The sequence below is a fragment of the Varanus komodoensis genome, unplaced genomic scaffold (genome assembly GCF_004798865.1).
Source record: "Varanus komodoensis strain SLA01 unplaced genomic scaffold, ASM479886v1 scaffold11, whole genome shotgun sequence".
Lineage (NCBI taxonomy): Eukaryota > Metazoa > Chordata > Lepidosauria > Squamata > Varanidae > Varanus > Varanus komodoensis.
In genome coordinates, this window is record NW_025335317.1 from 12514017 (window position 1) to 12529886 (window position 15870).

General features: G+C 44.7%; 1 protein-coding gene across 3 annotated transcripts in view; it reads right to left on the minus strand.

Moving 5' to 3' along the window:
* Positions 1-15870, minus strand: part of ANK3 (ankyrin 3) — a 254973-nt gene that overhangs the window by 69787 nt on the left and 169316 nt on the right. For 2 of the 3 annotated variants that reach the window (XM_044420389.1, XM_044420390.1), the window contains exons 23-25: positions 6184-6307; positions 3480-3491; positions 1487-1589 (exon numbers count right to left, since the gene is read on the minus strand). In XM_044420389.1, coding sequence (XP_044276324.1) covers positions 1487-1589; positions 3480-3491; positions 6184-6307 — 239 coding nt within the window. The remainder of the gene's footprint in view (positions 1-1486; positions 1590-3479; positions 3492-6183; positions 6308-15870) is intronic. The other variant, XM_044420391.1, reaches the window with a different exon arrangement.

Consider the following 15870-nt stretch of genomic DNA (forward strand, 5'->3'; position numbering starts at 1 on the left):
CAAACCAGTCCTGGTGTATTATGACACCAGGCACCTGGACAGTATCCAGGCCCAGGAGAATGAAGGGACCTGAGAAGTAAACAGCTCCAACTTCTGGCTCTTGCTGCTCAGAAGATGTTTCCCAAAATGGGAGAGCTTCTTCAGATTGCCCCAAACCCCAAGCTGTGAGGAAGCTACAAAACTGCTGCTCTACCTCCCTGGTATCATGATAGCTTTTTTTCTCCTTGCTGTCTTAAATGCTTAGGAGAAAGGAATCCAAGTCTGAACAAAGGGGACTGGCAGCAAAGCAGCCAAACACTGAATTAGCAACACCATTTCCAGCAAGAGACCTACCCTGCTGATGCCAACTCTTCTCTTTCCATCCTGAGTTCGAAAGAAAATACGCAAAATGCCAGAGAGAGAGAGAGACAGACAGACAGCCATTGGGTAATGACTTGAAAAGTAGTGAAGAATATGTGCTTATCCTTTTCCCATCTGCTCTGCTTTTCTTTGCAAAATAAATACACTCTTGTGCTGCATTCGCCTTACATTTCCAAACATGCTTGGAATGGAAGAATGGAAGATGTTTTTTGGGAAACAGGTGGGGGAAAAGTTAAGCACCTTTACCTTCTCCCTCTGTTCCAAAAGGAAAACTAAAAGGTTGCTGTGATTACATCATGTGCATTTCATGTAATCTTGCTAGGCTCTCATTCCTTACTTTTTATTTTTCAAACATGCAAGCTCTTCTTCCAAAGGAAACTAAGTATCTCATCTGTAGATTGCAATCTTATTACAATCCAATCCGACTGGTTTTCTTCCAGGCATCCAGTGAGAGAACAACATTCCATTCTGGTTTGCTGCACACAGAGGGCTTTCCCCTGCTCAGCGCTGAAATATATTCCTTTTCCCAGTGCTTCTGAGGCGAAGGCACTGCTCTCTGATCAGCAGCTGATCAGAGACGAGCTTTTCCTTGAAGCGTAGAGAGGGAGGGCCCATGGCTGGAGAATGAGGCTGCTGAGAGATTTGGTCCTGCTTCCTCCTCAGTCTGGTTCTGCCTGCTTCTGAGTAGACATGCAGGGGCTTTCCCCATTAATTCGGAAATAGATGTGATGCTCATGCTTACTTCTAAGTAGGCATGCAGAGTCCACCAGGTGTCTGGGATGCTATTTCAAAGTCCAATTGAGTGATCTTTTCCTACTTATCTGGATAAACATCCAGAGGTCTGTCCAGCCTATTTGAAAGTAGGCAGAGGTACTTTTATAGCTTCCTACTATAAATTGGTAGTAATAGAATGTGGGGGAGAGGGGCTGGGTTTTTCAGTCTTGTTCACTTTTGTCTGGTTCCTAAACACTTCTCCAAAATGGAATGTACTTCGTGCACCAATAAATGTTCTCTACTCTTGCTGGGTAGGTTCCAACAATGGAGCAAGATAAGCCATAAGAAAAACATCGGCGCATATGTTTGTTTATATACAATGTACCAAGCTCTAGAGGCAGAGGGAACTCACCGGATCCTTGGATGGCACCAGCAGCTCTTCGATCATCATGCTGTCCCGGGCGTAAGAACTTCTGTTCAAAGTGTAGGACCTATCCGAACTGAAGGAGCGGAGGCTGGTTGTATTTACAATTTAGCACAGAGTGTGAGGATGACAATGAGATGAACAAAAGAAAAATTAATGCATGCAACTTCCAGGGAACAAGATCACAAAACAAGTGTAACTAATGAAACAGGATGTGAAAAGATGCTAAAACTGAACTAGCAACATGGATTTTTAGCATGGATCTTCCCCGAATGAGGTGGACCTCTGTTTGACACAGAGAGCTCCTTTTAACAGAAAAAGGGAACCCTTGGAGCCAACCCACGGATGGCAATCCAGTGCGCACCTTCCTGAGAGCAAGCCCCACTGTTCTCAGGGGATTAACTGCTAAGTAGGCAGGACTGCCCCGATGGGGATTACATCCATTTAAAGTCAGGCTACGGTAGAGCTGGCTTTCGGATAAATGTATTCAGACTATATGCTCAAGTTATGCGGGGCTCCAGTGCACTTAAGATTTATGACATTATCCAAAAATATTGTAAGCCCGACCCCCAACCTGGTGCCCTGCAGACACTGGCTGGGGAAGCCTGGGAGTTGAAGGGTATCTGGAGAACATCAGGCAGTGGGCGGTTGCCCAGCCTGCAAAGGGCTTCTCCGCCCTTGACTGCCACACAACTCGGATATACGCAAAGCCTGTAATTTCCACCACTGCAAAGATGGTAGGTTTCTCTCCAACAAGTCGCAATTACAGACAACGGGAGTCTTTTCAGATAAGCAGCTGCCAATCACAGATAAGTGGAATGCAAATGCCACCTAGGCAGAGGTCCCAGGTTAGTCTGTACTAATCCCAAGTTCAACAGGCTCTCCTGCATAAGTAAGATTGTATCAGTCTCCATTACCCAACAGAATGCTGAACAGAATAGTCCGGAAGGAAGCAAGAGGGAGAGGTTCTGGATGTATGCATGTCTGGTGACTGTCTTGGAGATGCTGGACTCTATATGGGTGTTTCCACATGGTTCATTTTGTGGCTGGGCAGGAAGCACATTCAGGTCCTGCAGTTCACACAAAGCTGCCTCTACCTGAGTCCTGCAGGTGAGGTTGACCAGGAGTGGTCTCATGAAAGTCTCTTGTTTTGCTGATGCAACGCCCTAGATTTAGCCCGAGTCCCTTCACCTCAGGCACAGTATTACTAGATGGCTTTCGGTGAACGACTGTTCTCTTAGGCTTGACCCCTGAAATGTGGGGTTAATAGGTGACTTATCTTTCATGGCTGTTGTCAGGATTAAAGTAAAGTATGGGAAGCAAGTGGTATTCTAGAAATGCACTAAATAAATACTGACAGATATCTGTCTGGCTGCAAATTTTGACTTTAAAGGGGAAAAAAAGGAGATGAGGGAAAATGCTGAGTCTCTGTGTCTTGAACCCTAACCCTGGAAGCTACATAGTGCATGGGTTAGAAAACATGCCACGCATTCAGACATGCTCACTGTTGTGACTGAAAAGAAAGAAAATATCAGAACAATCATGTTCAGCAAAACAAAAATGCAGCTAGTTCTTTTTCAATGTACGGAGCTCTTAACAGCTTACGACATGCACTTTGCACTTTGGAGTAAAACTTTTACAAGGCTGCATCCCAATATATAAAGTTCTTAGACTGCTTCCCCTGGTGCTTGGCTCCACCAAGCTGAACAAGAAGCAAAGCTGGGCTCGGGATTATTAAAAGCATCCACCTTTTTCAATACGTAAATGTAATGAAATCCATTCATATGTTATGTTGCAGCAACCAAAATAGCATTATCTAACATGGAACACAATGGAAAACTTCACAACACATCACAATGCTGAGTAAAAGAGAGAGAGAGAGAGAGAGAGAGAGAGAGAGAGAGAGAGAGAGAGAGAGAGAGAGAGAGAGAGACAAATGGAAAAAGCAGAGAAATGTCACAAGGGTGCCATGCTTTCTTACCTGACCTTAGGACTATTTTTAGAAATGTAACAAGGAAAAGAAACAAGGAGAAATAGAAAGCAAAGAATCAGACAGTTAAAAAAGCACAATGCTGTAGCTAGATGACACAGGCATTTCATGTAACCCATAATGTAGTGTTAGCCTCAGATTGTCACAGAAATCCATGTGTAGTCTGGCTATCTATAATGACTGAGTTCAAAGAACACCGTCGGCCAGGGTGAGTTGTGAGTCACGTTTCTTTCAGAGTGGCTTGCTGTACAGTCTGAACCTGCCCAGAAAGTGTGTGCTTAACAAGCCATGTTGCTGGGGTTCAGACAAGTGACAAGCCATTCTGACACAACCCTGGGCCACAGCCTACCGTGGCTTATCGTGCTGTGTTGTACCAATGGAGTTCAACCTGTGTTCTAGGGCATGAGTGGCAAGACAGTTGATCTCCAGATGTTTTGGACTTCAACACCTTGGATTCCTAGCCATTGGCCATACTGGCGTGAAGATCTGGCAAGCGAAGTTCAAAACTTCTGGGGATGTCAAGTCTACCCACCCCATTCTAGGGAATTCTGAGGTTCCTACGAAACTTACCAAGTACTCCTCAATGAGAAGATCAGTAATGGCAGAGAAGGACAGCTTCCGCCTCCATTGCTGATTTTCCACTATTGGGATAAGCTTTAGCACACTGACATAGCATGTACAAATGCTGTCCTGTTTCATCTTTGGCATCTCCAATGAGAAGGACCTTGGATGATGGTAAAAGTCTGAAGAGCTGCTAAGCTGGGCTAGTTCAGGGGCGGGCAATGTGCCCCCCCCCCATGGGTGCTAGTAGTTGTAGGGTAGGGGAAAATCCCAAAACAAACTAAATTGGCCCTTTTTAGCAATCTCCAGCAGTTTGTCACACAATTTTGGTGGCCAGCTGCTGATTTTCTTTTTACATCCACTCTGTGGAGGGCTGCCTCCCCAGACGGAGGTCCATGGGCAGAAATGGCCTCTGAACCTCCCCCAGGTGCCCACCCCTGGGCTGGATGGACAAACAGTCGCACAGTTTATGTGGGATGACATGCCTGTCCAACCGGCTCCAGAGTATGCCTCAGAACCACCATGGGGGTCTCCACGGCAGATGATATGGGAAGGGCTCCCACTGAACAGTCACTGTTAGATGCAAGACTTTCAGAAGGCCCAGTCCTGCAAGCACATCTGTGCATTCATCTCAGTAGTGTCAAGCGGGGATTGCAACTCCCAGATGCCATTGGGTGCCAAGTTTTTCCTCTGAGTGTAGATATTGCAGGTGCAAACACGTGAGCTACATGTCAGATACTGCAGGTGCAAACCTGAGCTACACGGTGACCAATAATGGAAGTATGTGAATGCTAAGGCTCTATCAAAGGCATGTGAAGCAGTAGAGCCCACTAAGGATTTCCATTCAATAGGAGAAAGTTCAGTCGTCATGCATTAACTTCCCATTAACATCTGCCGGATGGGTAGTTACGGGAAGTCTTCGAGATCCACTACCTACTAATTATTAGTAAGATTAATTTTGCTAAGCTTAATTCTACATTGACTGAACTTGATGCGATTTGAACAAGTCCTGTTTATCTTGCTTCGGATGTTTTCTAGGCACAGAATGGAAGTGAAAGTTCAATAAAGGATGAAAAGGGCTGATTTACAGTGAAGCAAGAGAATGTGGGGCAAAATTAGGGGACAGCCATCATAATCAAAGCTCCAAAGACGCAAACATCTAAATTTTACTTTGTGGGAGGTGGCACTCCCTGTTAGACAATGAAATAACTTTTTACAACAGATCATTAAACTATAGGAAAATGCCCTCAGGGCTCAGGCTTGTGAGGTTTAATTATTAGCTTCAAAATAATTCTACTGTCCACAAGCAGGCTGCTAATCCACATCTGTGGAAATAATCTCTGAATGACTCGTGGTGTCTCGTTTGGTTCAGGTATTAGATGAGGCAAGAAACCTGAAGCTGAAACACCCAATAATATACATGTTTTCATGTCTGGAAATGCAAAGGTGGCAACCAGTCAAGTAAAACCTAAGACCTATTTTTTCTCCCTTGCAAGAAAGCGGCCTTTGGTGACAAAACATTGCAAAGATTTAAGGATAAATGTATCATTTTGCAAGCAAATTTACCCCCACCTTAAAAAAATAAACATTATTTGAGATTTGTATGCTCTAGGGAACAAACAAAAACAAAAAAACAAACTGGATCAGCCACATAACCATTCCTCCTTTTTCTTCCCCAGCGTGAGCCTTTGTTGTTCCGTGTGTGTGTGTGTGTGTGTGTGTGTGTGTGCTGAGCATCACTAAAAATTACAATCAACTGTTTGAACAAAAGTTTTTTTCCCTGCCCTGGCTAAATGATCCTGGTAGGCTAAACAGTCTGGCTCATAAATAGAGGCTTCCAGCTGTTTCCAAAGGAGCACTTCTGACATATCAAAAGCATGAGCAGATTGTGGGGTGGGGGTCGGGGGGGGGGAATGAAGACGTAATATGCTCTGTATTATCGCCATAGCAAAGCCAACATGGAAGGCATGGAGATGCACGAGGCACTAAATAGAAGCACATCTTAAAGACGGAGAGAAACCAGGCAGCCAAATTATGGGAAATGGTTTAGCTTTTGAAAAAGGGTACACGTGATCAAACACACCAGGTCGGGGCATTTGTTGTCAAATGCATAAATGAAAAACATGCTGAATACCTGGCCGAACGGGCACCTAGGCTGAAGCCCATGTATCCTTCTGCAGGCAAAGAATCATCTCCCAGTTCTTTTAGATCTTGTGGCCCAAGATATTTGTCTGTGTCTCCTGTCATGGCATCTTCACCTGCCACCACAAAAACAGGCTCCAATCAGAAACTACACAAAGCTGAATGTTTGATTTAGCCAATGCACACCATCCTTCAGCGTGGTTCCTAGATTGTCAGCTCTCTGGTTTTGCCTGCTATTGCATTCTAAATGTCAGTTACCAGTTATCCGCATGACTTTTCCCACTAAAGAATCCTTTCAGGAATTAATATATACTTAAGCGTGAAGAATGACATTTATCCCTGTAAATCCGGTAGTTTAGCAGGTTACATCAGGTGTGATACTAGACACTTTAACAATCTCAGTCAGAAGTGAAACAAACAGGAGGTTTTCATTAACCTGTAATACCCTGGTCAGAAACTAATTTCGTGGGAAGACCACTGTGAGGACTGAATCAAGAATGGTGAGCCCAACTGATACCATAAATGCAGAGTAAACGATTTGAGAATAATATTCATGAGAAACCAGAGAATAAGAGATTAATAGAATTTTAGAGGCCAACCACCCAGAAATGACCTACTAGCTCACCCCATTACCAAAGATTCAAGTGCAGCATTGCTCTTTCATCTCTGAATTGGTAACAGGGGTGAAACAAAAAACAAAATACCATAAAGGGCTGGATTTGGATTCAAATAGTAAACTCTGGTTGCTGATCCCTAATCTGAAACCTTTGCACAGAAAACCTCTCTTCCAACATTGCCCCTCACCTCCTGAGCAAAGCTAAAGCTTACAAAATGAAGAAAAATTAATCTTCCACATTCAACAACATTGATTCCATTAGTGCTTCCCACATATAATTTGTACCTTCCTTTGCTTCATGGTTGAATTAGGTGTTCAAGATCACCATTACTGTCCAGTTCTCATTAACCAGGGTTTTAAAGCCAACTTCCAGTCCTGGTTATAACCAATGGCAACATAATCCTTAATCATAGAGAAAGAATGGTTTTTGTAGATTCTGGGCCCTATTTATTTGTGACAGAATCCAAATATTCAATGAGAATTTGGGAGAATGAGACTTGTCATTTTCATTAACACCTCTATTTGACTCATGGCATGAATATGGGTTATAGATAGAAATTTAGGAAGCAGCAGAGCTGAGAATACCCTCAGCGAATTTAGAAAAGATGATGTAAAAGTCACCTTATTATAGCTACGTCTCTCCAAGAGCCAACCAAGAATTCACCTTTCCCAGCTGAGTTCACAAAGTGTTGGGCAAACCGCATTGCAAAGGACACAAATCCTCCATCGGGATCTTTCTCCTCCCAAAAGCACAAGTTTATGGTTATATTCCAGTCACCCAAACTGCTATGCTATGCTCACCATGGCAGCAGGGAACATACGTACTTATGTTTCACCTTCTTCCCTTAAAGGGACTCAAGCCAGCTTGCACAATTTTCCTCCCTGCACTCTTATCCTCATAGCACCAACCTTGTGAGGTAGACTGGGCTGAGAGTCTGTGACTGGCCCAAAGTCACCCACTGATCTGCAAGGCTGAGTAAGGACTAGAACCCAGAATTCCTGGGAACTCATTCTTGCTCTCTAAACTACTACACCACACTGGTTCTCTCTTTGGTGAAATTCAGCAAAATAAGACAAGCCTGAAATAAAAAGATAAATAATAATAAAAGAGTAAATATCTATATAGTGCATGGATTTGAATTTACTGGCTTCTTTTATATGGATGTGCAAGATATTCAAGTCCTCTCCAGGAACACTTGGCAAAACAGCAGTGGATTGCGTACATATAGCCAAACGTGTTGTTGTGTGTTTATTTGTGAAAGATGGGGCTGCCTTTGACTTGGAAGGCTCAGAAAGCGATGTTTACAAGGTGAGTTGAGCTGCTGTTGCTGCTTTAAACATCTCAGAAAAATACAACGGTGCAACACCTGCCCATGAAAACCGTGGTATCTGGAAGGTATGAAAGCATTGCTTATGAATATTCCACAGCTCTCCAAGTTCAGTCATAGGTGTTACATATTCCACATGCATCTCTCCTCCCCCTAAGAGTTAGCTAAACCCCCTCAGATTATAAGATCCAAATGATATTTGAATCAGTACTCAAACACAGCTTCTACAGGCAACACAACTTTGGACAGGGCCCACTTCACATTTAAAGATATGTATTATGTCCCCATGTAAGTAAAACATCACCTTGAAGCTGCGCTAAGATAGCTCTCATATAGAATATCAGCCCTACTAGTTGCCCAATGCAATTCCTGTTTTCCTAGGCTTCCTTAAACATCATATTGCTAGCAACACAAGCGGATCCTTTAACATAGAAAGTACAGCAGCGGAGCCATGGAAGGGTTAACAAAAACCATCTTACTTTCTCCAGCCTAATCTACACCCCATTATGTCATGGTCAAAACTACATTCCAACAGTGAGAAAGATATTCTAAAATAGACTCTTGCAGTTTTAGGGTCCTGTTTTTGCCCCCTGCTTAATTTGGAGTCGCTCACTCCATGCATACGTCCACCCCTTCCCTTTTTGGGTAAATGTTTGGACGGCCCCGAAGTTGCACAACTCAAAGCACGCATTTTACGCGGCGCGTCCCCAGCCACACGCCCGCTTTCTCACCCCACGTCTACGGTTTTGCAGAGTTTAGATTAACTATTCCTTCGCGGGTGGGGGGGAAGCAAACGAACGAGGCCCCACTCTTAAGCTACCGCAGTTCTAAAAATACCCACTTCATCTAGCTACTGCCTCGCAAAGGACAAAATAACAGATCGACTTACTTCCTGCAGCCGAGCACCCATAATTACTTTAAATCGCCATTCTTAAAACTTTCTTAAATCGCCATTCTTAAAGTCTATCTGAAATATTTTGCAAGAGAACACAAAAACAGGGAAAAATGAAAAACACATTAAATACTAAGGTAGAAAGGTCTTACTGTTTTGGAAAGCCATTTTCACCCGCTTGGTCTACAAAACTTTTCCCCCCCTTTCTCTTGATGTTTCCAGGAATTTCTATTAGTCCTACTAGTCTTTAAGCAGCGATTTATAGTTAATCTTCAAACCGGTATAAGAACCTAATCTCTGTGGGTCATATTCACTTTCCACACACCAGCGGTGCTCTTCTTAACATCTTGAACTCTTCCAGTGCGCGCATTTTACGAAAAGCGCGCCTTTCTCCTCTGAAGCCCAGAAAAGCGGGGCTCCTTCCAAAGGAAACGCAAAACAAAAAAGCCAAAATTGACAGCTGCTGCTGGAGGCAAAGATCCCATAAAAAGCAAAGCAAACCAAAACAACCTCCCCCACTCTACATCCTTGCAAAAAGTCTTCTGATTGGATTGCAAACTTCTCTGGCAAGCCTCTAACAAGACGACTGAATGGTGACATGCAGGCAAGGCTTGAGTTATTTGTATGTAAATCAGGGCGCAGCTTGGGTGTCACGGTTTTTTCTTCTTCTCCCTGTAATCTGAGACGAACCCTTCTAGGTTAAACTTGCAGGCACTGGGACAGGCTGAAATCGCACTGCAACAACTCATCGCTGGAGGGAAGGGGATGGTTCTGCCAAAATTATCTCAGTAACTTTTGCAGGGGCCAAGAGAGAGAAGCCGAGTGGCGGAGCCCACAGCGGGAGCTCGAGAGGAAACAAACCCGGCAGCATTTCTTCCAGGTATCTTCAGGTGCAAGGATCTTTTCTGCCTTCGGAAAGCAGGAACCTGGCCAATATCCACCTCCCAGAACGAAGATGAGGGTAACCTGCACGCTGAGCCAGAACAGGTGTGGAAGGAGGTGACTTTTCCCTTCCCCCCAAGCCCGACCAGTCCCACCCCAGAGCCGCTGGTGATGAGGGAGGCCTTTTACTAGAGCTGGCCTAGTTGATCATTAACTTAAGCAAGGTGTGCATTTCAGGCCACAATAAAAGGGAGAGAACACCAACTTGTCTGCACCACGGAGCTTCCCAGGAGGAAAGTCGGAAGGTCTTTGTGCAGTGCTGGAAGGTGTGGTTCAGCCAGAAGATTGTACACGCTCAACAGGTGCAGTTTGCATCCTGCCCCCATGATCTAAACATGCTGCTGTGCCCTGGATATAAGACCAGGATTAGCTTCCCAATGGTGCTGGCTTTGGATAATGTGGCACTGTCCAACTTACTCGGCTCCTAGATCTTATGGACATTCCCGATTTCTGGAATTCTGGCCTTCTTTTCAAAGTTAGATTTTGCTGGGAAAATTTGGATAAATCCTGGCAGAAAAACATTGCTTATATGTGCTTTTGTGTTATAAAATCAAACCTGCACTCTTTCTCAAAAGCATTGGCTTTCCAAGCCAAGTCACTGTTTAATATTGCTGTTGTCTTAAGAAAATGGCACTCCCTCCCGCTCCCTTCCACCCTCTGGCTATGGGCAAAGAGCAGACTGGAAGAATTTGGTTTTCCATTCAGTCGAATATACAATCACCGCTACAATGTTGCTGCATTGTCCCTGCAGGAATTCAGTTTACCAGGAAGTATCTATTTTGTTAGCCCAGAGCTACATTGTCCCTGCAGGAATTCAGTTTACCGGGAAGTATCTATTTTGCTAGCCCAGAGCGCTTCCCATGCTATAGCTAATCAGAAAGGTGTGGATCCATTATTCAGGGTCTGAGTCTTCCTGATAATGGAATGTAATACATGAGCTTATGATTTCAGGGATGATTTCTTAATAGCTTGAATTTACATGTCTAAGCAGACCCAGAGATGGGTTCAAGTTTCTGGAATTTACTCAACTCACATGTCAATACACTGCAATTAGAAATACTGTCCCTTGTATTTTTGGCTGATCTTCCTTAACTGTTCTGTACATGATGACCTCAGAATTTCATTGTAATGTCTGCATTCTGTCATTAATTGCTCTGTACATGACCAGGAGAGTATAAAATGCTCTGTACTTGTACTGAAACCTTGTAGGTGAGTTTGCCTCTGCCCCATAATGCATCATCGTGAGTAGAACCTGCAGGGAAGCTGGGACTTAAATGTCAATAAAGCAGCAGAGGTTCAAACGTCTGATCTTTCCCATGAACCCGAGTTTTTATTTCCTCCTCACAAATTGAAAACCAAGATTCTGTCAATTTCCAGCCCACTGCATTCCTGTAGGTTGGGTAGGCATTGCAATGTAAACATGCACAATTTTAAAAAACGTAATTTGCAATTTAAGGGGTACGGGTGATAACCTAGGAAGGATCAGACAGGCATGTGCCTGGCATAAACAGAGGGACATCTTTCCGTCTGAGGGCTGCGTTCCAATTTGGACAACTTTTGGGAGCCATATTCCATAGAGGGCAGAGCTGAAGGCCAACGTACAGAAAATGCCAGCATGTTTTGGCTGAAAGCTCTTACCGCCTGTAACTAAGCCATACAGAAGGACTTTCAGTCTTTTAGAATGGGGAATACATTTCACTCACTCATTCATTCCATTTCTGTGCTGTCCAATAGCTGACCACCAAGTGATTGGTGGTTGAGGGAAGGTGCACTGGCCTGAGGAGCCTGGAGGCAGCTACATTGGGACTGTAGGAGGCCAGAATTTGTCCCCCTGGGACCTAAATTTCCCACTGCCAATTCAAGCAACACCAAACCCACACACCCAGTTAAACACTTATCCAGCCAGAAACACCTTGAGACACTTGCACAGGAAGGGTTCAGACTGAGCTTTCATGAGTCTTTGGAAGACGGGTATGCCACTTCAGTCTTCCAGGAGCTACACAGCTCTGTGATAATTTAAAAAAAACACATTCAAAGGGCCAGCATGAGGTAGTGGAAAGCAGGGACATGCTGGTTTAAATCCCTTCGCAGCCATGAATTCTAATGGGTGACCTTGGACTAATGGCCCTATTTTAATTAACCTTCCTCACAGGGTTGTTGTGAGGAGAAAAAAGGGGACAGAACTTGGCGTGCTGCTTTGAGCGCTGGTCCTGCAGCGTCCAGTCTGAAGCACAGTGTGTTGCGAAAGTACTGCACTGACCAAATGAGGAAACCCCTGCACTGATCACATTAGATCGCCTCATAAGAACAGTATAGTTGGAGCAAAGAACGTTCTTCCCAGTTTTGTGGCCCAGACAGATCTATGTTTGTGTATACTTGAAGGTACCTTGTTATTGCATGCCTGAAGGACAATAGATGGCAAGAGAAGAAGGGGACGGCAGAGGATGAGGTGGCTGGATGGGGTCACTGGGGCGGTGGGTGTGGGCTTGGGTGGACTCCGAGGGATGATGGAGGACAGGAGAGCCTGGAGGAATGTTGTCCATGGGGTCGCAATGGGCCGGACACGACTTCGCGACTAACAGCAACGAAGGATATTATCCTGGCCATGCTTTTTGCCAAGTACCGCCTGCATGAGAAATACACTGCATTTACACAGACTTTCTCTGTGATGGTGGTACCCAAAGGAGATACCACTGCTGCTGGTTCTGGTCTCGCTTTGGCACCAAATTAAAATCTAATTTTCTGTCTAGGCATGTAAGCATTTTAATGCATATATTTTATTGCTGTGTTTTCATATGGTTTATCAGTTGAAGAGCAGCTGCCGCCTTTTCCTTTCTAATTTGCAAGAGCATTTTTACATATTGGATTGGATTTTCTTTTTAATGTTGTGTGCACTATGCTGGGATAAATGGCGGTTTATAAAATTTCAATATAAATTAAAAACGAGCCCTTAGGAATTAAATGTAGCTCTTACAGATGCCCGTTCATCAGGGATGGTGCATTTGTGGCTCTGCTAATCTCAGATCTCCTAACCCCTCACCATGGCTATGCTGGCTGTAGCGGATGGGAGAGGCAACCGAACGACCTCTGGCAAGCCACGCAGTCCACACCCCTGCTGTACAGAGAACTGATGCTTTTGGTGGTGGGATCCAGTTACTAAATTCTCTGGGGCACCATCTTCTTGTGGGATAATATAATCTTGCTCTCAGGACAGATGTCTCAGTTTTGGTATTGCAGTTCTGGAATTCTCTCTCACCCCCCTGCACTTCCCAAGCTGCTCCCTAAGGAGCAGGTGGAGAATGTTTGCATCAGCTAAAACATGTTTTAGTCCTCATACTCGGGATAATGGAATCGTCTCTTGCTATGTGGATTTTTATATTCCTGTACTTATTTAAGCTGCACTTCTTGTATCTTTATTGTGATGCTGGCTGATTAAATTTTTTAACCTGCTTGTACTGGAAGCCAGCGAGCAGAAGAGTGCTTAGGACATTCGTGAATAAATATCAGAACGGCATGGGCTGCATGCAGGACATGTGCTTTCCTTACCACCCCCATGTCTTTCTCAACCTCTCTCTGCATCTCCCCACCCCTGTTATCTTCTCTGTGATTGGGGCTCCCTGCTCTACACTGAAAGAGAATGAAAAGCAAACAAGATACTTCTTTCCAAAATATTTCTGTGCAGCTCCAGCAGTAAGTGGGATTGTGCCCTCTTTCTCCCTGTACTGCAGAAACCCATCATGGGCCATCATGGGTGGCTGCCATGACATCCGAACCCAGCCTGATTTACCCACAGTGGTTGGTTGGTTGTTTCAAGACAAGACAACGGGAAAGCCCATGGGCTGCCCTTGGGATTGCACTGCCCATGGGGAGGGAGGGAGGTTATCATGTAGCACAAAACTGGTCCTACTGTGGAAAAAGTCCAGTAACAAGCAAGACACTTGGCTAGAGTGCAAAAACCTGTGTGTTGCCCACGTCAAGCTTGCCCTGGCCACCACCAGGGCAGGCCACCCCCCATTTGCCCAAGCAGAATTCGAGGGTGCTTAGCACAAGCTTTCCGGAAATCAGGAAAGCCAGCTTAGCAATTGGTTTCATGGTCCCTGTTTTAGCAGGTGTTGACAGTGCTGAACCCCTTTGAAACAGGGGTCCCCTACTGAGAGCAGAATTAACACTTGCTTTTTTTTAAAAAAAATAAAGCTAGCACAAGTGTGTAGGCTTCCATTTACGGATTGGCAGCCTTACCTGGGCAGCGCGCAGGGACGTCCCAACCGTAACATTGTCCCAGGGAGGCTCCAAAAACCTCCTCCTCCCACATACGCACACCTTTGGCGTGGCAGCTGCCAATAAGTGAGCTCTCAAGCCAAACCAAGTAATCTGTGCTCACAAAAAGAGAATAGTGGGATTTGTAACCCCTCTGCAGCAAGATCCTTGTGAAGTCAGGGGGACAGACTCCACTGTCCTAGGGATTCCCTCAGTTTAACACTTCTTCGGACTACATAAGTAATGACAGTCACAGATTAGATATTAGAAATTGAGTCAGTAGCATAAGCTGCAAAGGACAATCATCCAATGTTTCTGTGCAATCTTGCTCAGGCAGCAGATTAGTGGCAATTTTCCTATGGAAATTTCTCAAGCTCCCTGGGTTCAAAATTTGTTCTTTATTCTTGTTATGCCAAAGCTACCTACTGGAATGCAATCCTTTCTCGCCACTGTTTCTAAAGTAAATGTGTCAAACTTCTGGAATACTTTCTAGAGGGTTAGAGTTTTGGAAGAATCTTTTCAGATCTGCTTGATTTCCAGATCAATAAAATCAGTGCAGAATAGAATCGGAGAATTCTTGTCTGTTTAAATGGGCCTTTAGTAGATACTACAAGATAGAGTTTTGGTATATCCACTGAAGGGCTCTGTAAACATTTATCAATGTCATTTACTTTTTTGTTTAGGACAGAGGTCCCTAATGGGCCACCCAACATGCCACATACATTGTAGTGAACATCAAAACTATGCCAGAATCAGAAAGCTGAATCTTCGTATCTCAACTCAGCTCTGCTGGGAAACCATCTCAGATATATTTTTGCAGATAGTTCTGCAGTGGCAATATGGCTGCAAGCAAAGAGATTTGCGTTTCTGCTCCAGCAGAGAAACCTAATGGGTTGGGAACTATTCTAGTCCCATACTGTCCTCTTCTTCCTTTGGAAGGACTTCAGCAGACACTGCTGATGGATCTTCCAGTGACAACACTGAATGACTCAGCATGCATTTAGGGTAGGATGAGTTTGCTAATTGCAAATAAATGCAGCCTCAGTGACCTGGAACAGGTCACGGGTTCTTCGGCTTCTTTTCCCTGACATTAAAATTGAGTGATCTCACAGGCAGGTGAAGGAAAACATGGTCTGTAAAACTTGCTGGGTATGAAAGAACGCTACCTGTGTAACAATGATAGGCTTCCATCCAAAGCTGCTTCATCAGAACTCCTCTTGCTTGCTCCCCTTCTGTACTTCCTCCTTCTCCAAGTCTTTGGGTTTTGGGAAGGCGTATGAAGGAGAGGGAGAGCCACTTTGCCAGCCGTGTCTGTTCTGCTTGCGGGGAGACACGTCGGGGGGAAACCCAGCGTTCACTTCCTGACACAGCGTGGGCTCAGGCTCACCTCCAGGTTGGCAGGATGCCTTTCGGTGAAGGCATCTCTGTTCGACACTGTTGACAAAGGGAGCATCTCTTCCCCCTCCATCATGGAAGGGAAAGGGCAGGTGGCAGTAGTGGTTTGTGCCACTACTTGTCGCCATTCCCGATTATTTGCCTGTGCAGGTGAGCCAATGACTGCCTGACACTGGGCATGAGCTGCGGCCTTCTCACTCACCTGCCTTCTCCCTTTGCACAGATGTGTCTGCTAGGAGGAAAAGGATA